This window comes from Stomoxys calcitrans, chromosome 1 (assembly GCF_963082655.1).
Source record: "Stomoxys calcitrans chromosome 1, idStoCalc2.1, whole genome shotgun sequence".
NCBI lineage: Eukaryota > Metazoa > Arthropoda > Insecta > Diptera > Muscidae > Stomoxys > Stomoxys calcitrans.
The window spans coordinates 239,339,755-239,362,713 of record NC_081552.1 but is presented as its reverse complement, the minus strand read 5'-3'; the positions used below and the strand labels follow the sequence as shown (position 1 = coordinate 239,362,713).

Sequence of the window (22,959 nt, the reverse complement as noted above, 5' to 3'; positions counted from 1 at the left end):
CAGACGATTTGACGATGAAGGTCAGATGACTGGAAGCCTTTCGGCTCGGCGCAGTTCGAGTTAAGAAAGTGGGCACCGAATGCTCATGCAGCATTGTGGAACAGCGAAGCGGTCGGTAGGACGGCGAAAATCCTATGGGGGGAACCAGATCGTGAGAAGACGAGGCTATTACTGAAAGGAAGCTAAAAGGAGGTGAGTATAGCTATTGGTATCATAACGGGACACATAGGACTACGAGCCCACTTATGTAAAATCGGTGCGGCAAGTGATAGCATGTGTAGGGCTTGCGTTCGCTGGGGCGCTGTCCCAGTGCGTTGAAGACTTCACATGGACAATCTGCTATAATGCAAAAAGTTGAAACTAAGAGTTACAAAACCACATTTATTTGATATGGTCTCATGGAAATAGTGTTTAAAAGCCCATTTCATAGGTAGTTTTAATAAAATTTCATTCATGCATAAAACCTACTTCTGTTTATCAATTATACAAAGAGATATAGACACGAATTTCAAATCCACGGTAAAGTTGGTTGAAAAATTTAAGTCTCAACATATAGGAGTTGGCCGGAAAGGGTATCAGTTTGATCATATCTGGGGAAAGACTTAAATTAGCAACAACGATATCATGCTGAAGTAAAAATTTAGAAAAAACGGGTTTATAATAGATTTAGGTTCAAATAAATTTGCTGCTACACTCACATCCACTGGACAGGTGTGATTCATATTCGTATGGGGCTTGACAGCATCCCATACGATTTTCCAAAACATCCAACGTTTGGGATTTTTCATGAAACGGCAAAAATCCAAAGTATCATTATAGAGAAACGGTCTATAGCCACTGCCTTTGTGGAAAAGTTGGGCATTTAGCTTGAAAAAAAAAAAACTTTGCCAAATAAATTTGGAATAATTTTTCTTGCCTTACACTCTTTAAAACTCACCATGACATTATCCACGGGTAAAACGTTTATCTTAATATTAACATTCGCACTGACATTATGACGACCCAAAGCTTTCAATTGGCATTTTTCGAATAAGGCCACAGATTTATTGAATGTTTCACATTCCAAATTGGTAAACTTAAGATTTATTCCCTTAGTGTTGGGAATGAAAATCCAAAAAACGCTTAAAACCGCCAACTTAAAAACTGCACCTAGTTCCATGGTAGCTAGAATTTAAATTATTACAGCGCATATAACCAATACCTCGGATGAGTTTTTCTTAATAGATTTTTAATGTACGAGCATTGACAGTATAATGGTGAAAAATTAAATTCAATTTTGTTAATTAATTTATATACATTATAAATTTGATGGCTTAAGTGTTTTGCTTTTTTTTAATGTTAGAGAGGATCAATGAGTCACTAGTATTCGAAAAAATTCGTTAATCGTGGGCAATTTAAATACAAGTTTAAATACCCTGTCCTAGCGGTAGGGGTAGTTTTAGTAACCTTTTCTAAGGGTAATGATAGTTTTAATGCCCTTTTCGAAGGGATGATACATTGAATACACAACTCTAAGTGTAAGGGTAGTTGTAGTACCTTTTTCTTGGGGTAAGAATAATTTTAATAACCTTTTCTTAGGGTAAGGTTAGCTTTAGTACCCTTTCCTAAGGGTAACGGTAGTTCTTATACCCTTTTTCTAAGGGTGGGGGTAGTTCTTATACCCTTTTTATAAGGGTTAGGGAAGTTTTGGTACCCTTTTCTATGGTAAGGGTAGTTTTGGTACTCTTATCTAAAGGTAGGGGTAGTTTTAATATCCTTTTCTAAGGACAAAGGTAGTACTAGTACGCTTTTCTGAGGTTAAGGGTAGTTTGGGTACCCTTTTCTAAGGGTAGGGGTAGTTTTGGTACCCTTTTTTAAGGGAAGGAATAGTTTTAATACCTTTTTTTAAAGGTAGGGGTAGTTTTAGTATCCTTTTCTAAGGGTAAAGATAGTGCTAGTACCATTTTCTAAGGGTCAATATAGTTTTGGTACCCTTTTCTAAAGGTAAGGTTAGCTTTAAGTTATTTTTCTTAGGGTAAGGGTAGTTTAGGTACCCTTTACTAAGGGCAAGGGTAGTTTTGGTACCCTTTTCTATGGGTAGGGATAGTTTTAGTACTCTTTTCTATGGCTAAAGGTAGTTTTAGTATCCTTCCTTAAGGGTAAAGGTAGTGCTAGTACCATTTTCTAAGTACCATTTTCTAAGGGTTAGGTTAATTTTGGTACCCTTTTCTAAGGAAAGGGTAATTATTATACCAATTTTCTAAGGGCAAGGGAAGTTGCAGTATTCTTTTGTAGCGCCAAGGATAATTTTGGTATCTGACGTAATCTAAGGGTAAAGGTAGTTTTAGTATCCTTTCTAAGGGTTAAAAAAGTTTACGTATCCTTATTTCAAGGAAAAAGTGGATTTGGTACCTTTTTCTAAGCGTGAGGGTAGTTTTAGTACCCTTTTCTAAGGAAAAGGGTAGTTCTTATACCATTTTTCTAAGGGCATGGGAAGTTTCAGAATTCTTTTGTAAGGGTAAGGATAATTTTGGTATCTGAGGTAAAGGTGGTTTTAGTATCCTTTTCTAAGGGTTAAAAAGTTTACGTATCCTTATAATGTAAAGGTGGTTTTGGTACCTTTTGCTAAGGGTAAGGATAGTTTTAGTACCATTTTCTTAGTGTAAAGGTAGTTGAAGTACCCTTTCTTAGGGTAAGGGTACTTTAAGTACCCTTTTCTTAGGGTAGGGGTAGTGGTGGTTTTGGTACCTTTTTCTAAGGGTAAGGGTAATTTTAGTACCCTTTTCTTAGTGTAAGGGTAGTTGAAGTACCCTTTCTTAGGGTAAGGGTACTTTAAGTACCCTTTTTTAGGGTAGGGGTAGTTTAACTACCCCTTTCTCAGTGTAAGGGAAGTTTAAGTAGTCCTTTCCAAGGGACAGGTAGTTTAAGTACACCTTTTTAACATTTCGGGTAGTTGTAGTACCCTTTCCTACGGGTAAGGGTAGTTCTAATACCGCTTGCTAAGTGTAAGGGTGGTTTAAGTATAATTTTATATGGATAACGGTGGGTTAGTACTTTTTCTAAGGGTAAGAGCTGTTTTAGTATATTTTTCTAAGGGTAGGGTTAGTTTTAGTACTCTTCTAAGGATAAGGGTAATTTTAGTATCTTTTTCTAAGTTTAGGAGAGGTTTTAGGTTTAGGTTAGGAGGTTTTCTATCGGTAAGGGTAGTTCTTATACCCTTTTTGTAAGGGTAAAGGAAGTTTTAGTATTCTCTGTATGGATAAGGATAGTTTAAGAATCCTTTTCTAAAGGTAAAGTTAGCATTAGTACCCTTTTCAAAGGGTAAGGTTAGTTTAGTATCCTTTTCGAAGGGTTAAGGTAGTTTTAGTACACTTTTCTTAGTGTACGGGTAGTTTTAGTACCCTTTTCTAAGGGTAAAGGTAGTTCAAGTCCACCTTTTGAACTGTTAGGTTAGTTACAGTACCCTTTTCTAAGGGAAAGGGTGGTTCTAGTACACTTTTCTAAGGGTAATTGTAGTTTTAGTACCCTTTCTATAAGGGTAATTATAGTTTGAGCAACCTTTTCTAAGAGCTAGGTTAGCTCTAGTATCCTTTTGTAAGGGGTAAGGGTATTTTTAGTACCTTTTTCTAAGGGTAAGGGTAGTTATAATTCCCTTTTTCTAAATGTAAGGCTGCTTTTAGTACCCTTTTCTAAGCGTAAGGCAACTTTTGGTACCCTTTTCTAATGTTAGTCTTAGTGGCCTCATCTAGGGTTAGGTTAGCTTTAGTACCCTTTTCTAAGGGTAAGGCTAGCTTTAGTTCCCTTTTCTAAGGGCAAGACTAGTTTTAGTACACTTTTCTAAGGGTAGGGGTACTTTAAGTACCCTTTTCTAAGAATAAGCCATATTTTTAGTACTCTTTTCTAAGAGTAAGGCTAGTTTTGGTTCCCTTTGCTAAGAATAAGGCTTGCTTTAGTACCTTACCTAAGGATAAGGGTAGTTTTGGTACGCTTTTTAAGGTTAAGGGTAGTTTTAGTACCTTTTTTTAAGGATGAAGGTAATTTTAGCAACCTTTTCCAAGGGTATGGGTAGTTCTAGTACCCTTTTTTAAGGGTAAGGCTAGTTTTAGTCCCACTTTCTGACGGTAAGACAAGTTTTAGTAGTCTTTTCAAAGAGCAGGGGTACTTTTTTTACCCTTTTCTAAGTATAAGTGTAGTTTTAGTACTCTTTTCTAAGGGTAAGGCTGATTTTTGTTCCCTATTCTAAGGGTAAGGGTAGTTCTAGTTTTAGTACCTTTTTCTGAAGGTAAAGGTAGTTTCAGTGCCCTTTTCTAAGAGCAAGGCTGGCTACCTTTAGTACTCTTTTTAAGCGTAATACTACCTTTAATACCCTTTTTTAAGCGTAAGGCTACATTTAGTACCCTCTTCTAAATGTGTAGTTAGTTTTAGTACCCTCATCTTATGTGGGGCTAGCTTTAGTACTCTTTTGTAAGGATAAAGCTAGTTTTAGTTCCCTTTTCTAAGGGTTAGACTAGTTTTAGTACTCTTTCCTAACGGTAGGAGTACTCTAAGTACCCTTTTCTAAGGCTAAGGTTAGTTCTAATACCCTTTTCTTTGTGTTAGGTTGTTTTTGTACCCTTTTTTAAGAGTAGAGTTAGTTTCAGTACCCTTTTCTAAGGGTAGGGGTAGTTTTAGTACCCTTTTCACAACACAACAACACACTTTTTTTAGGTTAAGGGTAGTTGTAAAACCTTTCCTAAAGATAAGGGAAGTTTTAGTACTCTTTTCTAAGTGTATGGATAGTTTTAGTATCCTTTTCCTAGGGTATAGATAGTTTAAGTAACTTTTCGAAGGGTAAGGAAAGTTTTAGTATCCTATTCTCAAGGTAAAGGTGGTTTTTGTGTCTTTTCTAAGGGCAATGGAAATTTAAGTAAGGATAAGGGTGAGTATAAGTACCCTTTTCATAGGGTAAGGGTAGTTCAACTACACTTTTCTTAGTGTACGGGTAGTTCTATTACCCTTTTCTAAGAGTAAATGTAGTTTAAGCCCACCTTTAAACTACTAGGCTACTTAAAGTAGCCTTTTCTTAGGGTAAAGAAAGTTTTAGTACCCATTTCTCAAGGTAAATGTGATTTGTGTGCCTTTTCTAAGGGCAATGGTAATTTAAGTACCATTTTCTTAGAGTAAAGGTAATTTAAGTACCCTTTTCTTAGGGAAAGGGTAGTATAAGTACACTTTTCTTAGTGTACGGGTAGTTTTAGTACCCTTTTCTAAGGGTAAAGGTAGTTCGAGTCCACCTTTTGAACTGTTAGGTTAGTTACAGTACCCTTTTCTAAGGGAAAGGCTGGTTCTAGTACACTTTTCTAAGGGTAAGGGTTGCTTTAGTACACTTTTCAAAGGGTTAGGTCAGTTTTAGTATCCTTTTCGTAGGTAGTAAAGGTATTTTTAGTATTCTTTTCCAAGGGTAAAGGTGGTTTAGTACATTTTTCTAAGGGTAAGGGTAGTTTTGGTAAACTTTTCTAAGGGTAAAGTAGTTTTATTATCCTTTTCATAAGGTAAGGGATTACCCTTTTTTCTAAGGGTTAGAGGAGTTTAAGTACCCTTTTCTAAGGGTAAGGATGGCATTAATACCCCTTTCCAAGGGTAAGGGTAGTTTTACTACCCTTTTCTAAGGGTAAGGATAGTTTAAGTATTTTACCTATGGGTAAGGGTAATTTTAGTACCTTACCTTAGGGTAAGGGTAGTTTTAGTACCCTTTTGTAAGGATAAGGGTAGTTTAAGTATCTTACCTATGGGAAGGGGAAATTTTAGTACCTTACCTAAGGGTAAGGGTAGTTTAGGTACCCTTTTCTAATGTTAAGGGTAGTTAAAGTACCCTTTTCTTAGGGTAAGGGTAGTATTAGTATACTTTTCTACGGGGTAAAGGTAGTTTTAGTATCCTTTTCTAAAGCTAAAGGTGGTTTTAGTACCTGTCTATGGGTAATGGTAGTTTTAGTACCTTTTTCTAAGGGTAAGGTTTTTGTAACCTTTTCTAAGTAAGCGTAAGTATACTTTTAGTACCCTTTTCTATACATGAGGCTACTTTTAGTAACCTTTTCTAAAGGTAAGGTTAGCTTTAGTACCCTTTTATAAGGGTAAGGCTATCTTTAGTACCCTCAGTTAGGGTAAAGCTAGTTTCAGTTCCCTTTTCCTAAGAGTAAGGTTAGTTTTAGTGCTCTTTCTAAGGGTAGGGGTACTGTTAGTATTCTTTTCTAATCGTAAGGCTACTTTTAGTACCCTTTTCTAAGGGTAGACTTAGTCTTAGTTCCCTTATATTGGTTAAGGCTGGATTTAGTACCCTTCTCTAGGGGTAAGGTTAGTTTTAGTACGCTTTTCCTAGTATGGCTAAGGCTACTTTTAGTATCATTTTCTAAGGGTTAGGTTAGTATTAGTACCCTCTATTAGGGTAAGGCCAGCTTTAGTACCTTTTTCTAAGAATAATGGTATGTCGAATACCCTTTTCTAAGGGTAATGGTATTTTGAATACCCTTTTCTAAGAGTGACGGTAGTTTTAGTACACTTTTCTAAGGGAAAAGCAAGTTTTAGTACCCTTTTCTAAGAGTAACGGTAATTTTGGCACACTTTTCTAAGAGTAAGGATAGTTTTAGTACGGATAGTTCTAACACCCTTTTCTAAAGGTAGTTGAAGTTTTAGTTGATTTAAGAGTCTGGTAAAATGATTGGTACAACTCCACACTTACAAGTTAATTGACTTTCAGGCGAGTTCATTTAAAATAAGCGTGTGATATATTTCTTTCAATTCCATTACATAACATTTTTCAAGACCTTTCTTTGCAGTAGCTTCGTTTTTATGCTTCAATGAAAGTGAAAGTACATTTTAATTCAACCATACTCTTAGCTGGCTTATTCGTTTAGAAAAGCTTAATTTTTAGTTCATGAGGTTATAGGAAAAAATCGTGTTTTTCAACCTAATTATCTCACAACTATGAATATAACGAAAACAAACTTTAGTACAACTCATAAAAGTCTATAACTTACTTGACACTTTTCCCTTTTCTCTTTGCAGTTGACAAATTCTGCAAAAGGTGTGGTGGAGATTGTGCTAGAGGTCAAAGATGTCAGCGAAGCCATAGATCCCACCAACACTGAAAGTACAGCTTCGGCCAATGGCAATGGCAATTCCAGCGTTGACTCCAACGGCAGCACCACAAGCGTATCCACAGTGACATCAAACAAAGAGGCCAAATCTTGGAATCACCGCATGACCTCCGAGATGAAACGGAAAATGGGCATTAGCAATGTCAACACCAAGAGGCCTCACAGCTTGGTTCTCAAAGTGACCACTGCGCGTATGCGCTGCTCCAATAAGGTCAAGGATGAGCTGGAGGCTACCGCGGGTAGTGTGTATGTCAAGACTACCATCTTCGATAATGGCATCTATGTGGACTCATGGAAGTCACCGAATTTCTATCCCTCCTTGGCAACCAAATGGGATACTGGCAAGGAGGTGGCCACACTTAGCATACCATTACAAAGTCTGGAGCATTTAGACAGAATAATGATAAGGACAACGTTGGCCACCAAAACCAAGATGGCTAAGAAATTAGTATTAGGCACAGTCATAGTGGGTGGCCTAACTGCAGGACCTGGTATCTGCTCGAGTGGGGCAGAGCAAATGGCCTCATTGAAGGAGTCACCCCTCAATGAAAAGATTCCCCTGTGGCATTGCTACAAATAGTCCAAGGCTAGGTCACTTTCTTTATTTTAAGTTCTCCGCAATTCTTTCTTTTTATAACCCAGAGAATTTCTTCAGTCAGAGGAAAAAATAGTATTTTCTTTAATTTAAATTCGCTAGACAAAATTTAAGAACATATAAAACATTCAAATGCATTATTTATTTTTATATAAATATCAAAAATATTGTTAAATGTTTAAGAAGAACATTATATAGGATAAAAATCCATGTAGAAGGAATTCTAATTTATTTTTTAAATAAAATAAAACTAACATTTGCCAAAGCTTATTTCAAAGTTATAATAAAATTCAATTTTGATTTTAATTTTTCTGCTGAAGCGAAATCTGTCTTGCACAGTGGTTCTGAATATAAAAGAAGTAAAAAAGGCGTTAAGTTCGGCCGGGCCGACTTTAAATCGGGATATCGGTTTATATGACAGCTTTATCCAAATCTGGGCAGATTTCTGAGAAACCAATTCAACGGTCTCGAACGTGAGATAAAATGTTCAACAAACTCGCCTCTTAATAAGTCCATTGTTACGCATGCTGAGTGGCATGTGGCGCCCTCTTGTTGAAGTCATGCAAGTCATGCTGTTGCATTTTGGCCAAAAAAAAAAGTTTGATATCATTTGACGGTAGTGGCCACCATTAACGATTCTCATCATCTGTGAAGAAGTACGGTCCAATGATGCCACCAGCCCATAAACCGCACCAAACTGTGACTTTTTCTGGATGCACTGGTAGCACATGCAAAGTTGTTGTTGTTGTTGTTGTAGCAGTGTGTTATACACTGAGGCGGCAGCCCTTGGCGATGAAGAACTCCATCGGGTCAATCCGGTACGTACAACCGGCTGCCATGGGATGCTTATCATGCAATGCTTATTTATGGTTGCCCAAAAAGTAATTGCGGATTTTTTAAAAAAAAGTAAATGCATTTTTAATAAAACTTAGAATGAACTTTAATCAAATATACTTTTTTACACTTTTTTTCTAAAGCAACAGCTGATAACTGACAGAAGAAAGTATGCAATTACAGAGTCACAAGCTGTGAAAAAATTTGTCATCGCCGGCTATATGAAAAATCCGGAATTACTTTTTGGGCAACCCAATAGTTACCCATTGAACCAAAAATGAGCTTCCAGAAACAGAGTACGCATTTTGATAATAAAATTCAATAATTTGCAAGCGTTGTTCGTTTGTAAGACGATTCATGGTTAAATTAGAGACCAAACAGCATCGTTTTCCACGTAATGGACTATCATGTTTTTAATGTATTATAATGTCCTTTGTTCAATTTCAATTTTCAAGACTATGTAACGATGTCCGTGTGTCTGTCCGTCTTTCCGTCCGTTTGTTGTAATCACTCTAGAGCTTTTAAAAATTGAGATATTGAGCTGAAATTTGGCACAGATTCGTCTTTTTGATGCACGCCGGTTAAGTTCTTAAACGGGCCAAATCGGAACATATTTGGATATAGCTGCTATATAGACCGATTTGCCGATAAAGGGTCTAATGGCCATAAAAACTTAATTTTTCATCCGATTTTGCTTAAATTTGACATATACAATAGATTTGATATATACAATAGACCGATTTTCCGGTAAAGGGTCTGAAGCCTATACAGGCTTTATTTTTCATCCGATTTTGCCGAAGTTTGACACAGTGAGTAGTTTAAGGCTTTCCGACAACTGACCCAAATATGGTTCATATCGGACTATATTTAGATATAGATACCATATAGACCGATCTGCCGATAAAGGGTCTGAAGCCCATAAAAGCTTTATTTCTTACCCGATTTCGCTGAAATTTGCAACAGTGGGTCAATTTAAGCCTCCCGACATCTGACCTAAAAATGGTTCAGATCGAACAAAATTTAGATATAGTTGCCATTATGACTGATCTGCCGATAAGGGGTCTAATGCCCATAAAAGCTTTAGTTTTTATCTGATTTCGCTGAAATTTGGAATAGTGCGCAGTTTCAAGCCTCTCAACATCCTACCCAAATATGGTACCGATAGGACTATATTTAGATATAGCTGCCATATAAACCGATCTGCCGAAAAGGGGTCTACAGCCCATAAGAGATTTATTTATTACCCGATTTCGCTGAAATTTGAAACAGTGAGTAGGTTTAGACCTCCCAACGTCCGACCTAAATATGGTTCTGATCGGACTATATTTAGATATAGCTGCCATAGAGACCAATCTGCCGATAAAGGGTCTAATACCCACAAAAGCTTTAGTTATTACCCGATTTCGCTGAAATTTGATACAATGAGTTTTTCTGAGCCTCACGATATCCGACCTTAATAGGGTTCAGGTCGGTTTATAATTGGATATATCTGCCAAAAAGACCAATATTTTGTTCTACAAAATTGAATAGTGACATATATATAAGACCACTCCATGTCCGTGGCGAATGTGGGTACTTAAGTTATACAATTTTCACCGGATTCTGACGAAATGGGATTTACATATATACCCGAGGTGGTGGGTATCCAAAGTTCGGCCCGGCCGAACTTAATGCCTTTTTACTTGTTTCTTTTTTTTGTTCATATATGGTCTGGTGCTAAGACCTATAACAGATTGGTATTAAAACCAATACCAGTTCGGTAATAAGGCTAGTACCAAACGGTATTATTCATTTTCATCATTCATTCACCCCACCAGGTATTGTTTTTGTATGGTACAAAAAAAAAAGGTGTTGCTTTACTAAAAATACCGTATGGTACTGAAATGAGCACGTTTAGCATCAACTTTTCTCTGGGTGTATCGTTAACCAGTGATCATAATATTTCGTATTTTCCTTATTGGAATCAAAAGGAAAAAAAAGGAGTGTATGTGTTGTTCTTTTTTGGGACACTCTAATATTTATGCAATGTATTGCAAAACAAAGGTTGATGACCTTCATAACTATTTTCAATGACCACTTCTCCATGAACGATATTGATGTACGTTTAAAAGCCATTGACAAATTGCATGCAATGCATTAGGGAACTCTAAACAACCAAAGTCAATTGTGATAATAGTTTTCCAATGCATTACAAATTCATTTTCAATATTTCATATTTTCATTGCCACCGAGCACTTCATGACATGCACAATAATACACAATTGCTGTATTATATTTTGTTTTTTTGTATACAGCGATGAAATTCAAGTGCATGCACTGTAAAGCAAGAATAATTTTATATCGTGATCCAATCTGGACCAGATCCGGCACCAATGAGTCTTTGTCTATAAAAAATTTCAACGAAATCGGATAATAAATGATCCTTTTCTGAATCGTATGAGTCATTTATGGTCTGAAGACCTAATATTGGGATATTCGTCTATATGGCAGAAATATTCCGATATAGTCCTTCTGGATCTAAGTTGGCGTGGATTTTGAGCTTTATAATAGAATTCACTGTTCTAAGTTTCAGCGAAATCAGGAGCAAAATGAGAATCTGAAGGGCTGGAGAAATTTTGTCGGAACGGACGGACAAACGACAGTTAGCATACAGATGGAAAACATTGTGGTGACAAAATGAAAATCTAACTCCTCCCTCGGGTCCAATGGCGGTTGGTCAAAAAAAAAACTATAATCCTCAATTATTCAATTGATTGGTGAATAATTTCGTTTAGACTCACATTGCAACTGAGTTATTGGCATTTATTTTTACGAATACCATATCTCTAGTTTGGCGGGCAGGCATTCTTAATGAATGCAATTCTGCATCACTCTTGACGCATTGCCACTTGTCACAATGGTCACATCTCTGTTCGGCTAGCTGCAATAACGAGAATTGAAATTTGTCTGAAAACGTGTTTCTTTTTTGCAAATTGTGTGACATCAAGTGGAGAGTAGATATCGATTGTCTGTTGTCTTTTCTTGGGGGGTAATTGATGGCTACACATGCCATTTTGATTTTACATCTCAATTATCAACTATGGCTCCTATGATGTGAGTAACCATATGTCGAACATAATAATTCAAGGTTTTTCGATTATTAAATATTGGCTTATGAAGTGAAATATTCCCACAAACAAAAATTTGTTTGAGTCTTATGAAGACAAAAGTCCATTACACATTCTACTCTGGTACAGTGCATTATATTGGGTTGCCCAAAAAGTAATTGCGGATTTTTTAAAAGAAAGTAAATGCATTTTTAATAAAACTTAGAATGAACTTAAATCAAATATACTTTTGTTACACTTTTTTTCTAAAGCAAGCTAAAAGTAACAGCTGATAACTGACAGAAGAAAGAATGCAATTACAAAGTCACAAGCTGTGAAAAAATTTGTCAACGCCGACTATATGAAAAATCCGCAATTACTTTTTGGGCAACCCAATAGACCGATCTCCCGATAAAGGGTCTAAAAACCATAAAAGCATTATATTTCATCCAATTTCACTGAAATTTGAAACGGTGAGTAGTTTTATGCCACCCGCCATTCCACTCAAATATGGTAAAAATACGACTGTATTTAGATATGCTGTCATATAGACCGATATGCCGGTTAAGGGTCTGAAGCTTAATACCCGATTTTGATGAAATTTGTAATACAAAATTCAACAGTGAGTTATATTTATTAGACCACTCAATGTCCGTGCCGAATTTGGGTGTATAAGTTATCCAATTTTCACCGGATTGTGACAAAAGGGGGTTTACATATATACCCGAGGCGGGGGGTATCGTAAGTTCGGCCCGGTCGAACTTAATGCCTTTTTACATGCTAAAGACTGTAGCATAATTTGAAAAAACAGACGGTCAGTCGGACGGACATTGCTAGATCGTCTTAGATTTTTACGCTGATCAAGAATATATATTCTTTATAGGGTCGGAAATGGACATTTCGATGTGTTGCAAACGAAATGACAAAATAATAAAAATACCCCCATTCTTCGGTGGTGGATATACAAATTGTACTCAGCTGTTCGCATGACTTTATAAGTGCACCCTGGATTAAGGTATGCATTCGAACGTTTATGTGGCAAAGGTTGGAAAAACTAAGCCAATGAAAATCATTGGCTTAATTTTTCCAGTTTTTCAGAATTTCCATTTGCGAAAACCGGAGCAGGCCTTATCTCAAATTATCGACTTTAAACGATTTGTTTTTTCATAATATAAATAAACAAGCTCGAAGTGTTATTGGTTTGCTTAAAAGTCTTCTTTATTTTACCAATATTTTGCGATTTCCATGAATTACACCTCCAACTTACACTAAACAACTAAAATACCCGCATCCCTTAGTAATGGTCAATATTAACACGAACCTCTACGCCACTGCTTTTGTCGTTAAAATAACGAAGACGCAACATATAGGTATTGGGTGGAAATGGTATAAGCTTTATCATGTCCATTTGGAGAATTAGACTTTTGATAATGACATCATGCTGAAAGAGGGTAAGAGAAGAAAAGTAACAAATAAAAGCTTGATAAGTTCGGCCGGGCCGAATCTTATATACCCTCCACCATGGATCGCATTTGTCGTGTTCCATGGGCGGTATCTCTTTTTAGGCAAACAAAGAATATTGAATAAGAACTGTTATGCTATTGGAGCTATATCAAGCCATAGTCGGATTCGGACCATAAGTGAATTGAATGCTGAACATTGTGGAAGTCATTGTGTAATATTTCAGTTCATTCGAATATGAATTGCGCCTTGTAGGGGCTCAAGAGCCAAATTGGAAGATAGGTTTATATGGGAGCTGTATCAAGCTATCGATCGGTTCAGACCAAATTAAACACGTATGTTGAAGGCCACGAGAGAAACCGTTATACAAAATTTCAGCCAAATTGGATAATAATGGCGCCCTCTAGAGGCTCAAGAAGTCAAGTTCCCAGACCGGTTTGAATGGTAGCTATATCAGGTTATGTACCGATTTGCGCCAAACTCAGCACAGTTGTTGGAAGTCATAACAAAACATCTCATGCAAAATTTCAGGCAAATCGGATAAGAATTGCGCCCTCTAGAGGTTCAAGAAGTCAAGTTCCAAAATCGGTTTATATGGCAGCTATACCAAGTTATGAAGCGATTTGAACCATACTTAGCCCAGTTGTTGGAAGTGGTGCCCAAACATCACGTGCAAAATTACAGCCAAATCGGGTAAGAATGGCGCCATATAGAGGCTCAAGAAGTCAAGACCCCAGATCGGTTTATATGGCAGCTATATCAGGTTCTATACTGATTTACGCCATGCTTAGCACAGTCATTGGAAGTCATAACAAAACGACTCATGCAAAATTTCAGCCAAATCGGATGAGAATTGCGCCCCCTAGAAGCTCAAGAAGTCAAGACCCAAGATCGGTTTACATGACAGGTATTTCAGGTTATAAACCGATTTAGATCATACTTGAAACAGTTGTTGGAAGTAATACCAAAACGACATGTGCAAAATTTCTACCATATTGGGTAAGAATTGCGCCCTCTATAAGCTCAAGAAGTCAAGACCCAAGACTGGTTTATATGGCAGCTATATCAGGTTATAAACCGATTTGAAGTATACTTAGCACAATTGTTGGAAGTCATACCAAAACGACATGTGCAAAATATCAACCATATTGGATAAGAATTGAGCCGTCTAGGAGCTCAAGAAGTCAAGACCCAAGAATTGGATGCCACCGTAGCTGAGAGGTTTGCATGTCCGCCTCGGTTCAAATCCTGGTGAGATCATCTGAAAAAATTTTCAGCGGTGCTTTTCCCCTACTAATGCTGGCAATTTTTGTGAGGTACTATGCCATGTAAAACTTCTCTCCAAAGAGGTGTCGCTCTGCGGCACACCGTTCGGACTCAGCTATAAAAAGGAGGCCCCTTATCATTGAGCTTAAACTAGAATCCGACTGCACTCATTGATAAGCGAGAAGTTTAACCCTGATCATGGGCAAAAATTGCATTTGCATAAGATTGGCGCTCTCTAGAAGCCCAAGAAGTCTAATCGGGAGATTGGTTTATATGGCGGCTATATCAGGTTATGGACTGATTTAGATCATAATTGGCACAGTGTTTGGAAGTCATACCAAATCGATATTTTAAACTAAATTTCTGCCAAATCGGATAAGAAGTGCACCCCTTAGAAGTCAAGACCTAAGATCTGTTTCTTAAAACATAGACCTATTTGGCCCGACCTACACTAATGGGAAGTATTTGTGCAAAATTTCAATCGCCTTGCTTTACTCCTTTGAAAGTTAGATTGCTTTCGACAGACAGACGGACGGACATGGCTAGATCGACTTAAAAGGTCATGACGATCAAGAATATAAATATATACTTTATGAGGTCTTAGAGACATATTTCGAGGTGTTAACAAACGGAATGACGAAATTAGTATACCCCCATCCTATGGTGGAGGGTAGAAAAAGAAATTCGTGCAATAGCTGCAAAGGAATTTCCCAACTTACATTTATGGGGCAAGTGTGATTTAAGTTTGTGTATGGTAAAACGGCATCCCATATTATTTTCCAAAACATCCAACGTTTGGGATTCTTCATAAATAGACAAAAATCCATGGTGTTGTTGTAGAGCAGAGGTCGAAAACCATTTCCCCTGTGAAAGAGTTGGGCGTGCCACTACAAATGAAAAATCAAAAATCCTTTATGAAATGCTAAGCTGGGATTTGGCAATTTTACCTTTAGACTCTTTAATGGTAGCTGGTACAGTTTGAGGTACAAGTCCAAGCTTACATTATGTCGATCTAAAGCCTTCAAATAGCATTTCTCAAATGATCCAAAAGATTTGTCCAACACCTCGCATTGCGCATTGGTAAATTTCAAATTCAATGGCTCAGCTAAAGGAGCGCTGCACCACCAAACGGCTAGAATAGAGGGCACCAGTTTCAGACTTAGCCTCATGGTTAATGTCACTAGACTGTAATGCGTTTAGCCATTCTAAAATTAATCGTTTGTTTATTTTTGAATGAAAATTCTATTTAATGACTTTTTAACGATATATTCTAAAATTAGTTTAAAAAATATTTCGGCATATCTAGGCAATTCAATAATATTCAATATAATAGAAATGTAATGAAAGGTAATGGAATTTTCCCTATGACTTTTGCTTTGGTATGTAAATCAAGTATGAAAATATTTTAACGCATAATGTTTGAACTTTAAGTAGACAGCACAATAATTGAAAATTGTTAATTTTGAAATCTACTGCTTTAAACTCCAACAAAATCGGGTGAAATACTCCAAGCCTAGTTCAATGTTGTATTCAGTCTCATTCGCAATTTTACAAAATCGATCCTCGATTCCGTTATACGATTTTGATAGCCTCTCATATAATTCTTATTCAGAGCATTTATTCATATTGGCGGTTTTTTTAAGGGAAATTTTAAGAAAAGAATCCAATGGGGAGTGTGAAAAATTCCATATCAGTGAAGTGGTATTAGGTCAGTAGAGCTAGGAACATAACAAAACTCACCAAATTGCCAAAATTCGGCGAAGTCGAGTTATATAAACCTTTTAAGGGCCAAGAAGCTCAAAGTTCAACTCACTCTTAAACCTAAAAGAACCCGAAACAGCGCAAACAAGGCAACATTCACGGAGAAGCTGCAAAATAACATCCACACATGGGCCGACATGACAGCAGCATGTACGGAACATCGGACAATAAATGCCCCTTTTATAGGCCAAAAACCTTAAATCGATAGATCGGTCTATATGGCAGCTATGTCCAACTCTGGACCGATCTTAGCCAAATTGAAGAGGATGTCGAAGGGCCTAACACAACTCACTGTCCAAAATTACATCAAAATCGGATAATAAATGTGACTTTTATGGGCCTAAGACCCCAAATCGGAGGATCGGTCTATATGGCAGCAAATGGCAAATTTAAGAGGGATTTTGCAGGGCCTAACGCAACTCACTGTCCCAAATTTCATCAAAATCGGACAATAAATGGGCCTTTTATGGCCTCAAAACATGAAACCGAGAGATCGGTCTATATGGCAGCTATATTCAAATCTGGACCGATCAGTGCCAAATTATAGAAGTATGTCAAAGGGCTTAACTTAACTCACTGTCCCAAATTTCGGCGACATCGGACAATAATTGCGTTTTTTATGGGCCTAAAACCTTAAATCGAGACCCCGGTCTTTCATCAAAATCGAATAATGAATTTGGCTTTATGGGCCTAAGACCTTAAATCGGAGGATCGGACTATATGGCAGCTATAACCAAATCTGGACCGATCTGGGCCAATTTCATGGAGGATATCGAAGGGCCTAACAGACCTAAACCTCCCAAATTTGGGCAAAATCGGACAATAAATGCGCCTTTTATGGGCCCTTACGCAGAGGTTAGCATGTCCTCCTATGACGTCGAGCACCTGGTGTCAAATCCCGGTGGTAAAATCATGCAATTTTTCGGCGCTGGTTATACCCTTGCTCATGTTGGCGCACGTCGTTCGGACTCGGCATAAAAAGAAGTTCCCTTACCATTGATCACAAAAACTTTAATCGGGCTGCACTTATTGATATGAGTGTTCCTTAATAGAATATTCGTGGGTCCCTCTCCCTTAGCACCATGCATCGGTGCATCGGAGATGGGTGGACCAATTTAAACGAACATTTGTGCGTCAACTTATGGTACCCCAAAACCTGGGGGGATGCCCCATCCCAAAACCCACCGGAACGTACATTTCAACCGACTGGGACAATATGGGTATAAATGAAAGGTATTTAACAGCAGAGTACGTATTTGGCATAAAAATGTCAAACTAAGTGTCGGGGAGTCCCCCATCTGTCAAATAACCCTATTTCAAAGCTACTTTAAGTTCCCTCCCGCTTACCCGGAGATGGGTGCTCCTTTACCATAAGGTGGCATACATAATTTCGCAATATTGTATGCCACCTTATTGTACCCCAGAAACACGAAATTGGTATAAAATTTTAGGATCAAATAACAAGGGGGGACGCCCCATTCCAAAACCCACCCGATCGGATATGTTTACCGTTTGCTACAATATGGGTATCAAATGAAAGGTATTTAAGAGTAGAGTGCGAACTTGGTATAAAATTGCTCCCCCTTGGTGTCAGGGGGTTCTCCACTCCCAAAAACACCACCAAACAGAACACTTTTACCACTTTGGGGAATATGGTTATCAAATGAAAAGAATTTAAAAGTAAAGTACAAATCTGACATAAAAATGTATTCCTTGGTGTCTGAGGGGCCTCCCCACGCCCCCAAAACCCCCAAGGAGAACATTTTCACCGATTAGGACAATATGGGACTTGAATGAAAGGCATTTGGGTGTTAAATACGAATGTGGTAATAAAAATTGGGTCCAAGTATCTAAGAGGTCGTCTTAGGCCCAAAACCGCCCCAAAGGAAGCGCCCAAAATCAAAAGTGAACCAATCGGGACAATATAAAGGTATTTGGGAGTAGAGGTAAATAAATAAAAGGTATTTGGGAGTTGAGTATGAATATTAATATGATATTTAAAATTGGGTCCAAGTACCTAGCGAGCCGACCGAAGCCCAAACCTCCCCAAAAATAACGTCAAAAATCAAAGTGCACCGACCGGAACAATATGGGACTCAAGTGAAAGGTTTTCGGGAGTAGAATACGAATATGATGTGAAAATTGGATTGGAGGGTGTCGCCCCAAGAGAACCGCCCAAAATAAAAAGTCGACCGATCAGGACAATATAGGACCCCAATGAAAGGTATTCGAGAGTAGAGTATATATATGATTTTAGAAACTGGATCCATGTATCTAGGGAGCCGTCGCAAGTCCAAAACCGCCCAAAATCAAAAGTGGACCGATTGGGACCATATAGGACTCCAATGAAAGGTATTCGAGAGTAGAGTACGAATATGGTTATCCAATATTTAAAACTGGGTGTTATTACGAAGTGGGCTACCCTTTTTCCAAACCGTCCCAAGTGGGCATATTAGACCATCATGACAATATGGCACTCTAATAAAAGGTTTTCGAGAGTAGAATACGAATATGTTATAAAAAATGTTCCATTTACTGAAAGCGCAAAATAAATGGGTGTTTTGCTGGACAGGAAATTGAACTTCATATCCAACATTTTGGAAAGGGCAAGAAAGGCCACTCTTGCCCTATACGGGGGTTTAGACCGCGTGTCATGCATTGGGTATATACTGCAGTTCAGTTCAGTTCAGACCTATACTGCTATATGGTGTTGTGGTCTGGTGGACGGCGCTTCAAAAGTCCGCCTACAGCTCAATACTCAATCGGATCCAAAGGATCACGGCCGCACTGAGGACGACACCATCTGATACACTGAAGTTAATGCAGCATCTTATACCTCTGGACATTGTGGCTACCCAAATTGCAGCGCCCACTGCCGCGAGGTTAAGGGAACTTTCTCATTAGTCATGTGGCGGCTACGAACACTGTGTTATCCTTGATACAATATCCGATGTTCCAGGCAGTTTGGATTATACCCAACCTGAGCCGCTTTTTGGTATAAAGTACTGTATCACTATTCCTGATAGAACCGATTAGAACTACGATATCCCTGGAAACAGAAGTTACAAAGACTTCTATACGGATGGTTCCAAACAAAACGACCAGGTGGGCTTTGGCGTGTACTTTAAATATTTAAAACTGGCCATATCGAAGAGGTTATCCGACCACTGCAGTGCGTATCAAGCAGAGATCCTTGCAATTAAGGACATGGTCGAATGGCTAAGATATAATGTCATTACGACGATTGACATAAATATCTTCTCAGACAGCCATTAAATCCATGAAAAACGTATTTCTGAACAAAACCGCCCTCGACTGTCGCAGATCTCTCAATGAGATGGCTGAACAGTTCAAAATTCACCTTTTCTGGGTCCCTGGCCACAGAGATATCCCAGGAAATTGTAAAGCGGATGAGCTTGCGAGACTAGGAACTACACTACACACTCCAGGGATACTGGAATCTGTGGGTATGCCTCTAGCGACATGTAAGCTTAGTTTTCAGGACCAGGCCCGAAGGACAACGAATGATAGATGGTCACAAAGGGGGGGCTGTGAGCATCCAAAAACTATGTGGCCTAATCTTAACTTGCTGTCATTAGCTAGAACAGACGTCTCAGTCATTGTGTCCGTCATGACAGGTCACTGTCTAATCGAAAAACATGCTGACAGACTGAAGGTGGCCAGCAACGATTTTTGCAGAAGCTGTGAGAACATCGAAGAAGAAGAGACTATAGAACACCTTCTGTGTGTTTATCCCGCACTAGCAGTTAGACTGTTGGTTCTCATTTCCTTGAGAACAACTCTGATTTAGCGGATGTTAACATTCGCCAGTTAATGGGCTTTTTAAAGCTATCTGGTTGGTCCAACGGTAGCAACTAAAGGGCATCTTCCTTCTTTTGATCCTGTGGTATCACAATGGACTAAAACGTCTAAGTGTGTCTGATGGCAGACTACCACTTAAACCTAACCTAATCGAATGAAGGTGCAGTAGAGCGGACCGGGTACAGCTAGTACATATATATATATTCTTGATCGTCAAGACATTTTTTGTCGATCTGGCTATTATCGTCAGTCTGTCGAAAGCACTTCGGATAAAAGCTAGGCGCCTGAAATTTTGCATAAATACTTCTTATTAATGTAGGTCGACTGGCAGTGTGAATGGGCCAAATCGGTACATGTTTAGATGTAGCTCCCATATAAACCGATCTGCCAATTATACTTCTAGAGCCTATTGAGAGTGCAATTTTTTTTGGTAAATTTTTCGTGACTTTTTCTATGACCTCCAACGGATGTGCCAAGTAAAGTCCCAATCGGTCTGAAACCCGATATAGCTCCCATATAAACCGAACTCCCTAATAAACTTCTTTGGCCTCTAAAGGAAGTAATACTAATCCGATAATTCTAAACGTTGTACTCATATAACCTTAAGCAGTAGTCCTAGGTATGTCCACTTTTAGTACTTTTTTCACTAAAATTTCAGCAAATCTCCATGTAACTACCATTTATTTAATTTTTTGGAAAAATAATAAACATCTAGGAAGTATACGATCATGGTTTAGTTTAAATATTTAGAACAAACCACCACCGCTTAGCAATTTAAAGGTCAACATCAACCCTTAGTAATGTTCAATGCTAACACGAACTTCAACTCCTTCGGTATTGGCGTTAAAAAATCGTAATTTTAGCATATAGGTATTCGGGGGAAAGGGTATCAGTTTTATCATATCCATTTGAAGAATTAATCCCTTGATAATGACATCATGCTGCAAGCAGGAAAGAAGCAATTTTACCCTATGGTATCGATTAACGAATTCCTCTTCAACTTACATTCAAGGGACAAGTGTGATTTAAATTTGTATATGGCAAAATGGCTTCCCATATAATTTTCCAGAACATCCAGCGTTTGGGATTCTTCATAAAGAGGCAAAAATCCATGGTGTTGTTGTAAAGAAGGGGTCTAAAACCATTGCCCCGGTGTAGAAGTTGAGCATGCCACTACGAACAAAACAATTAATTGGAATAGTTCTGTACCCTAGGGCACGTAGCAACTTCTTAGTGTTGTTGTACTTACCATAAAACTTTTAATGGGTAGTTGGTACATTTTCAGATGCATATCAAAGCTCACATTATGTCTACCCAATGCCTTTAAAAAGCATTTTTCAAAAGATCCCAAAGATTTGTCCAACACCTCGCATTGCACATTGGTAAATTTCAAATTTAATGGCTGGACCATGTTGAAGCTGGACCACAACCAAAGGACAAGCGAACCGAGTATAATATCTAGTCTAAGTCTCATGGTTACTGTAATCGAACTGAAACACTTGTGGGCTTTTTAGAATGTTGAAGTATTATATTTTAAAATAAACATTGCTTTACATTAAATTGTATCTAATGCCAAATAATTAAACAAAAATATGTAATGAAACCTAGCACTAATGGAAAACATTTACGCAAGGGCTAATGGTTTTTGTGACTGCATGCATTTTAAAAAACAAGTTAAAAGGCGTTAAGTTCGGTCGGGCCGAACTTTGGATACCCATCAGCTCGGGTGGTATATGTACCACCACCTTTCGTCATAATCCGGTGAAAAAATCAAAATTTATACCACCATAGCAATATGGTCCGTTTTGGACCAAATATGGTCCGATCAAATTCTAATAAGTGCAAGTCATTTTTCAATTTTGTAGAACAAATATTAGTTCTTTGGTAGCCATATCCAAATATAGGCCGATATACGATACGGACGTCGAAAGGCCTAACATACGTCACTATGCAAAATTTCAGCGAAATCGGATTATAAATGTGCCTTTTATGGGGCCAAGACTTAAAATCGAGAGATCGGTCTATATGGCCGCTATACCCAAATGTGAACCGATCTTGACCAAATTCAATAGGAATGTTGAAGGGCCTTACACAGCTTACTGTCCCAAATTTCGGCCAAATCGGACAATAAATGCGCCTTTTATGGGCCGATCTTGACCAAATTCAATAGGAATGTTGAAGGGCCTTACACAGCTTACAGTCCCAAATTTCGGCCAAATCGGACAATAAATGCGCCTTTTATGGGCTCAAGACTTTAAATCGAGAGATCGGTCTATATGGCAGCTATATAAAAATTCGGATCGATCTGGGCCAAATTGCAGAAATTTTTCGCAGAGCCTTACACAACTCACTGTCCCAAATTTCGTCGAAATCGGGCAATAAATACTCCTTTTATGGACCCAAGACCTTATATCGAGAGATCGGTCCAAATGACTGCTATATCCAAATCTTAACCGATCTGAGCTAAATCGAAGAAGAGTGTTAAAGGGCCTTACACAACCCACTGTTCCAAATTTCGGCAAAATCGGACAATAAATGCGCCTTTTATGAGCCCATAACCTCAAATCGAGAGATCGGTCTATATGGCAGCTATATCAAATCTGGACCTATCTAAGCCAGATTTAAGAAGGATGTCGAAAGCCGTAACACAACTCACTGTCCCAAATTTCAGCGAAATCGGACAATAAATGCGCCTTTTATAAGCCCAAGGTCTTAAATCGAGAGATCGGTCTATATGGCAGCTATATCCAAATATGGACCGATCTGGGCCAAATTGTAGTAGTATGTAGAAGGCCATAGCACAACACACTGTCCCAAATTTCAGCAAAATCGGATAATAAAAGCGTCTTTTATGGGCCCAAAACCTTAAATCGAGTGATCGCTCTATATGGCAGCTATATCCAAATCTGGACCGATCTGGGCAAAATTGAAGTAGGATATAGAAGGCCATAACACAACTCACTGTCCCAAATTTCAGCAAAATCGGATAATAAAAGCGTCTTTTATGGGCCCAAAACCTTAT

The 22,959-nt window shown here is 38.1% G+C and overlaps 3 protein-coding genes across 4 annotated transcripts in view; 1 reads left to right on the top strand and 2 right to left on the bottom strand.

Moving 5' to 3' along the window:
• Window positions 1-7,939, top strand: part of LOC106090754 (uncharacterized) — a 54,359-nt gene extending 46,420 nt beyond the window's left edge. For both annotated transcript variants that reach the window (XM_013257047.2, XM_059364993.1), the window contains one exon: window positions 7,021-7,939. In XM_013257047.2, coding sequence (XP_013112501.2) covers window positions 7,021-7,692 — 672 coding nt within the window. In that variant the 3' untranslated portion in view covers window positions 7,693-7,939. The remainder of the gene's footprint in view (window positions 1-7,020) is intronic.
• Window positions 7,940-12,849: 4,910 nt separating this feature from the next.
• On the bottom strand, window positions 12,850-15,566 carry LOC106090753 (uncharacterized). Its single transcript, XM_013257046.2, has 3 exons — window positions 15,302-15,566; window positions 15,074-15,241; window positions 12,850-13,068 (listed from the first exon to the last, which is right to left on the bottom strand). The coding sequence occupies exons 1-3, from the start codon at window positions 15,521-15,523 to the stop codon at window positions 12,922-12,924; spliced, it is 537 nt and encodes a 178-aa protein (XP_013112500.2). The 5' UTR covers window positions 15,524-15,566; the 3' UTR covers window positions 12,850-12,921.
• Window positions 15,567-20,731: 5,165 nt separating this feature from the next.
• Window positions 20,732-21,374, bottom strand: LOC106090750 (uncharacterized). Its single transcript, XM_013257044.2, has 3 exons — window positions 21,187-21,374; window positions 20,943-21,110; window positions 20,732-20,878 (listed from the first exon to the last, which is right to left on the bottom strand). Exons 1-3 carry the CDS (start codon window positions 21,346-21,348, stop codon window positions 20,732-20,734), a joined length of 477 nt encoding a protein of 158 aa, XP_013112498.1. The 5' UTR covers window positions 21,349-21,374.
• Between the last annotated feature and the right edge of the window lie 1,585 nt (window positions 21,375-22,959).

Bases quoted from the DNA above. Each gene is read 5' to 3' on its own strand.
- LOC106090753 (XM_013257046.2), bottom strand. From the start codon at position 15,523: ATGAGGCTAAGTCTGAAACTGGTGCCCTCTATTCTAGCCGTTTGGTGG. The intron at 15,242-15,301 runs GTAAAATTGCCA...TTTCATTTGTAG, and splicing joins TACCATTAAAGAGTCTAAAG to TGGCACGCCCAACTCTTTCA. The intron at 13,069-15,073 runs GTAAGTTGGGAA...ACCCTCTTTCAG, and splicing joins ATCACACTTGCCCCATAAAT to CATGATGTCATTATCAAAAG.
- LOC106090750 (XM_013257044.2), bottom strand. From the start codon at position 21,348: ATGGTCCAGCCATTAAATTTGAAATTTACCAATGTGCAATGCGAGGTG. The intron at 21,111-21,186 runs GTAAGTACAACA...TTTTGTTCGTAG, and splicing joins TACCCATTAAAAGTTTTATG to TGGCATGCTCAACTTCTACA. The intron at 20,879-20,942 runs GTAAGTTGAAGA...TCCTGCTTGCAG, and splicing joins ATCACACTTGTCCCTTGAAT to CATGATGTCATTATCAAGGG.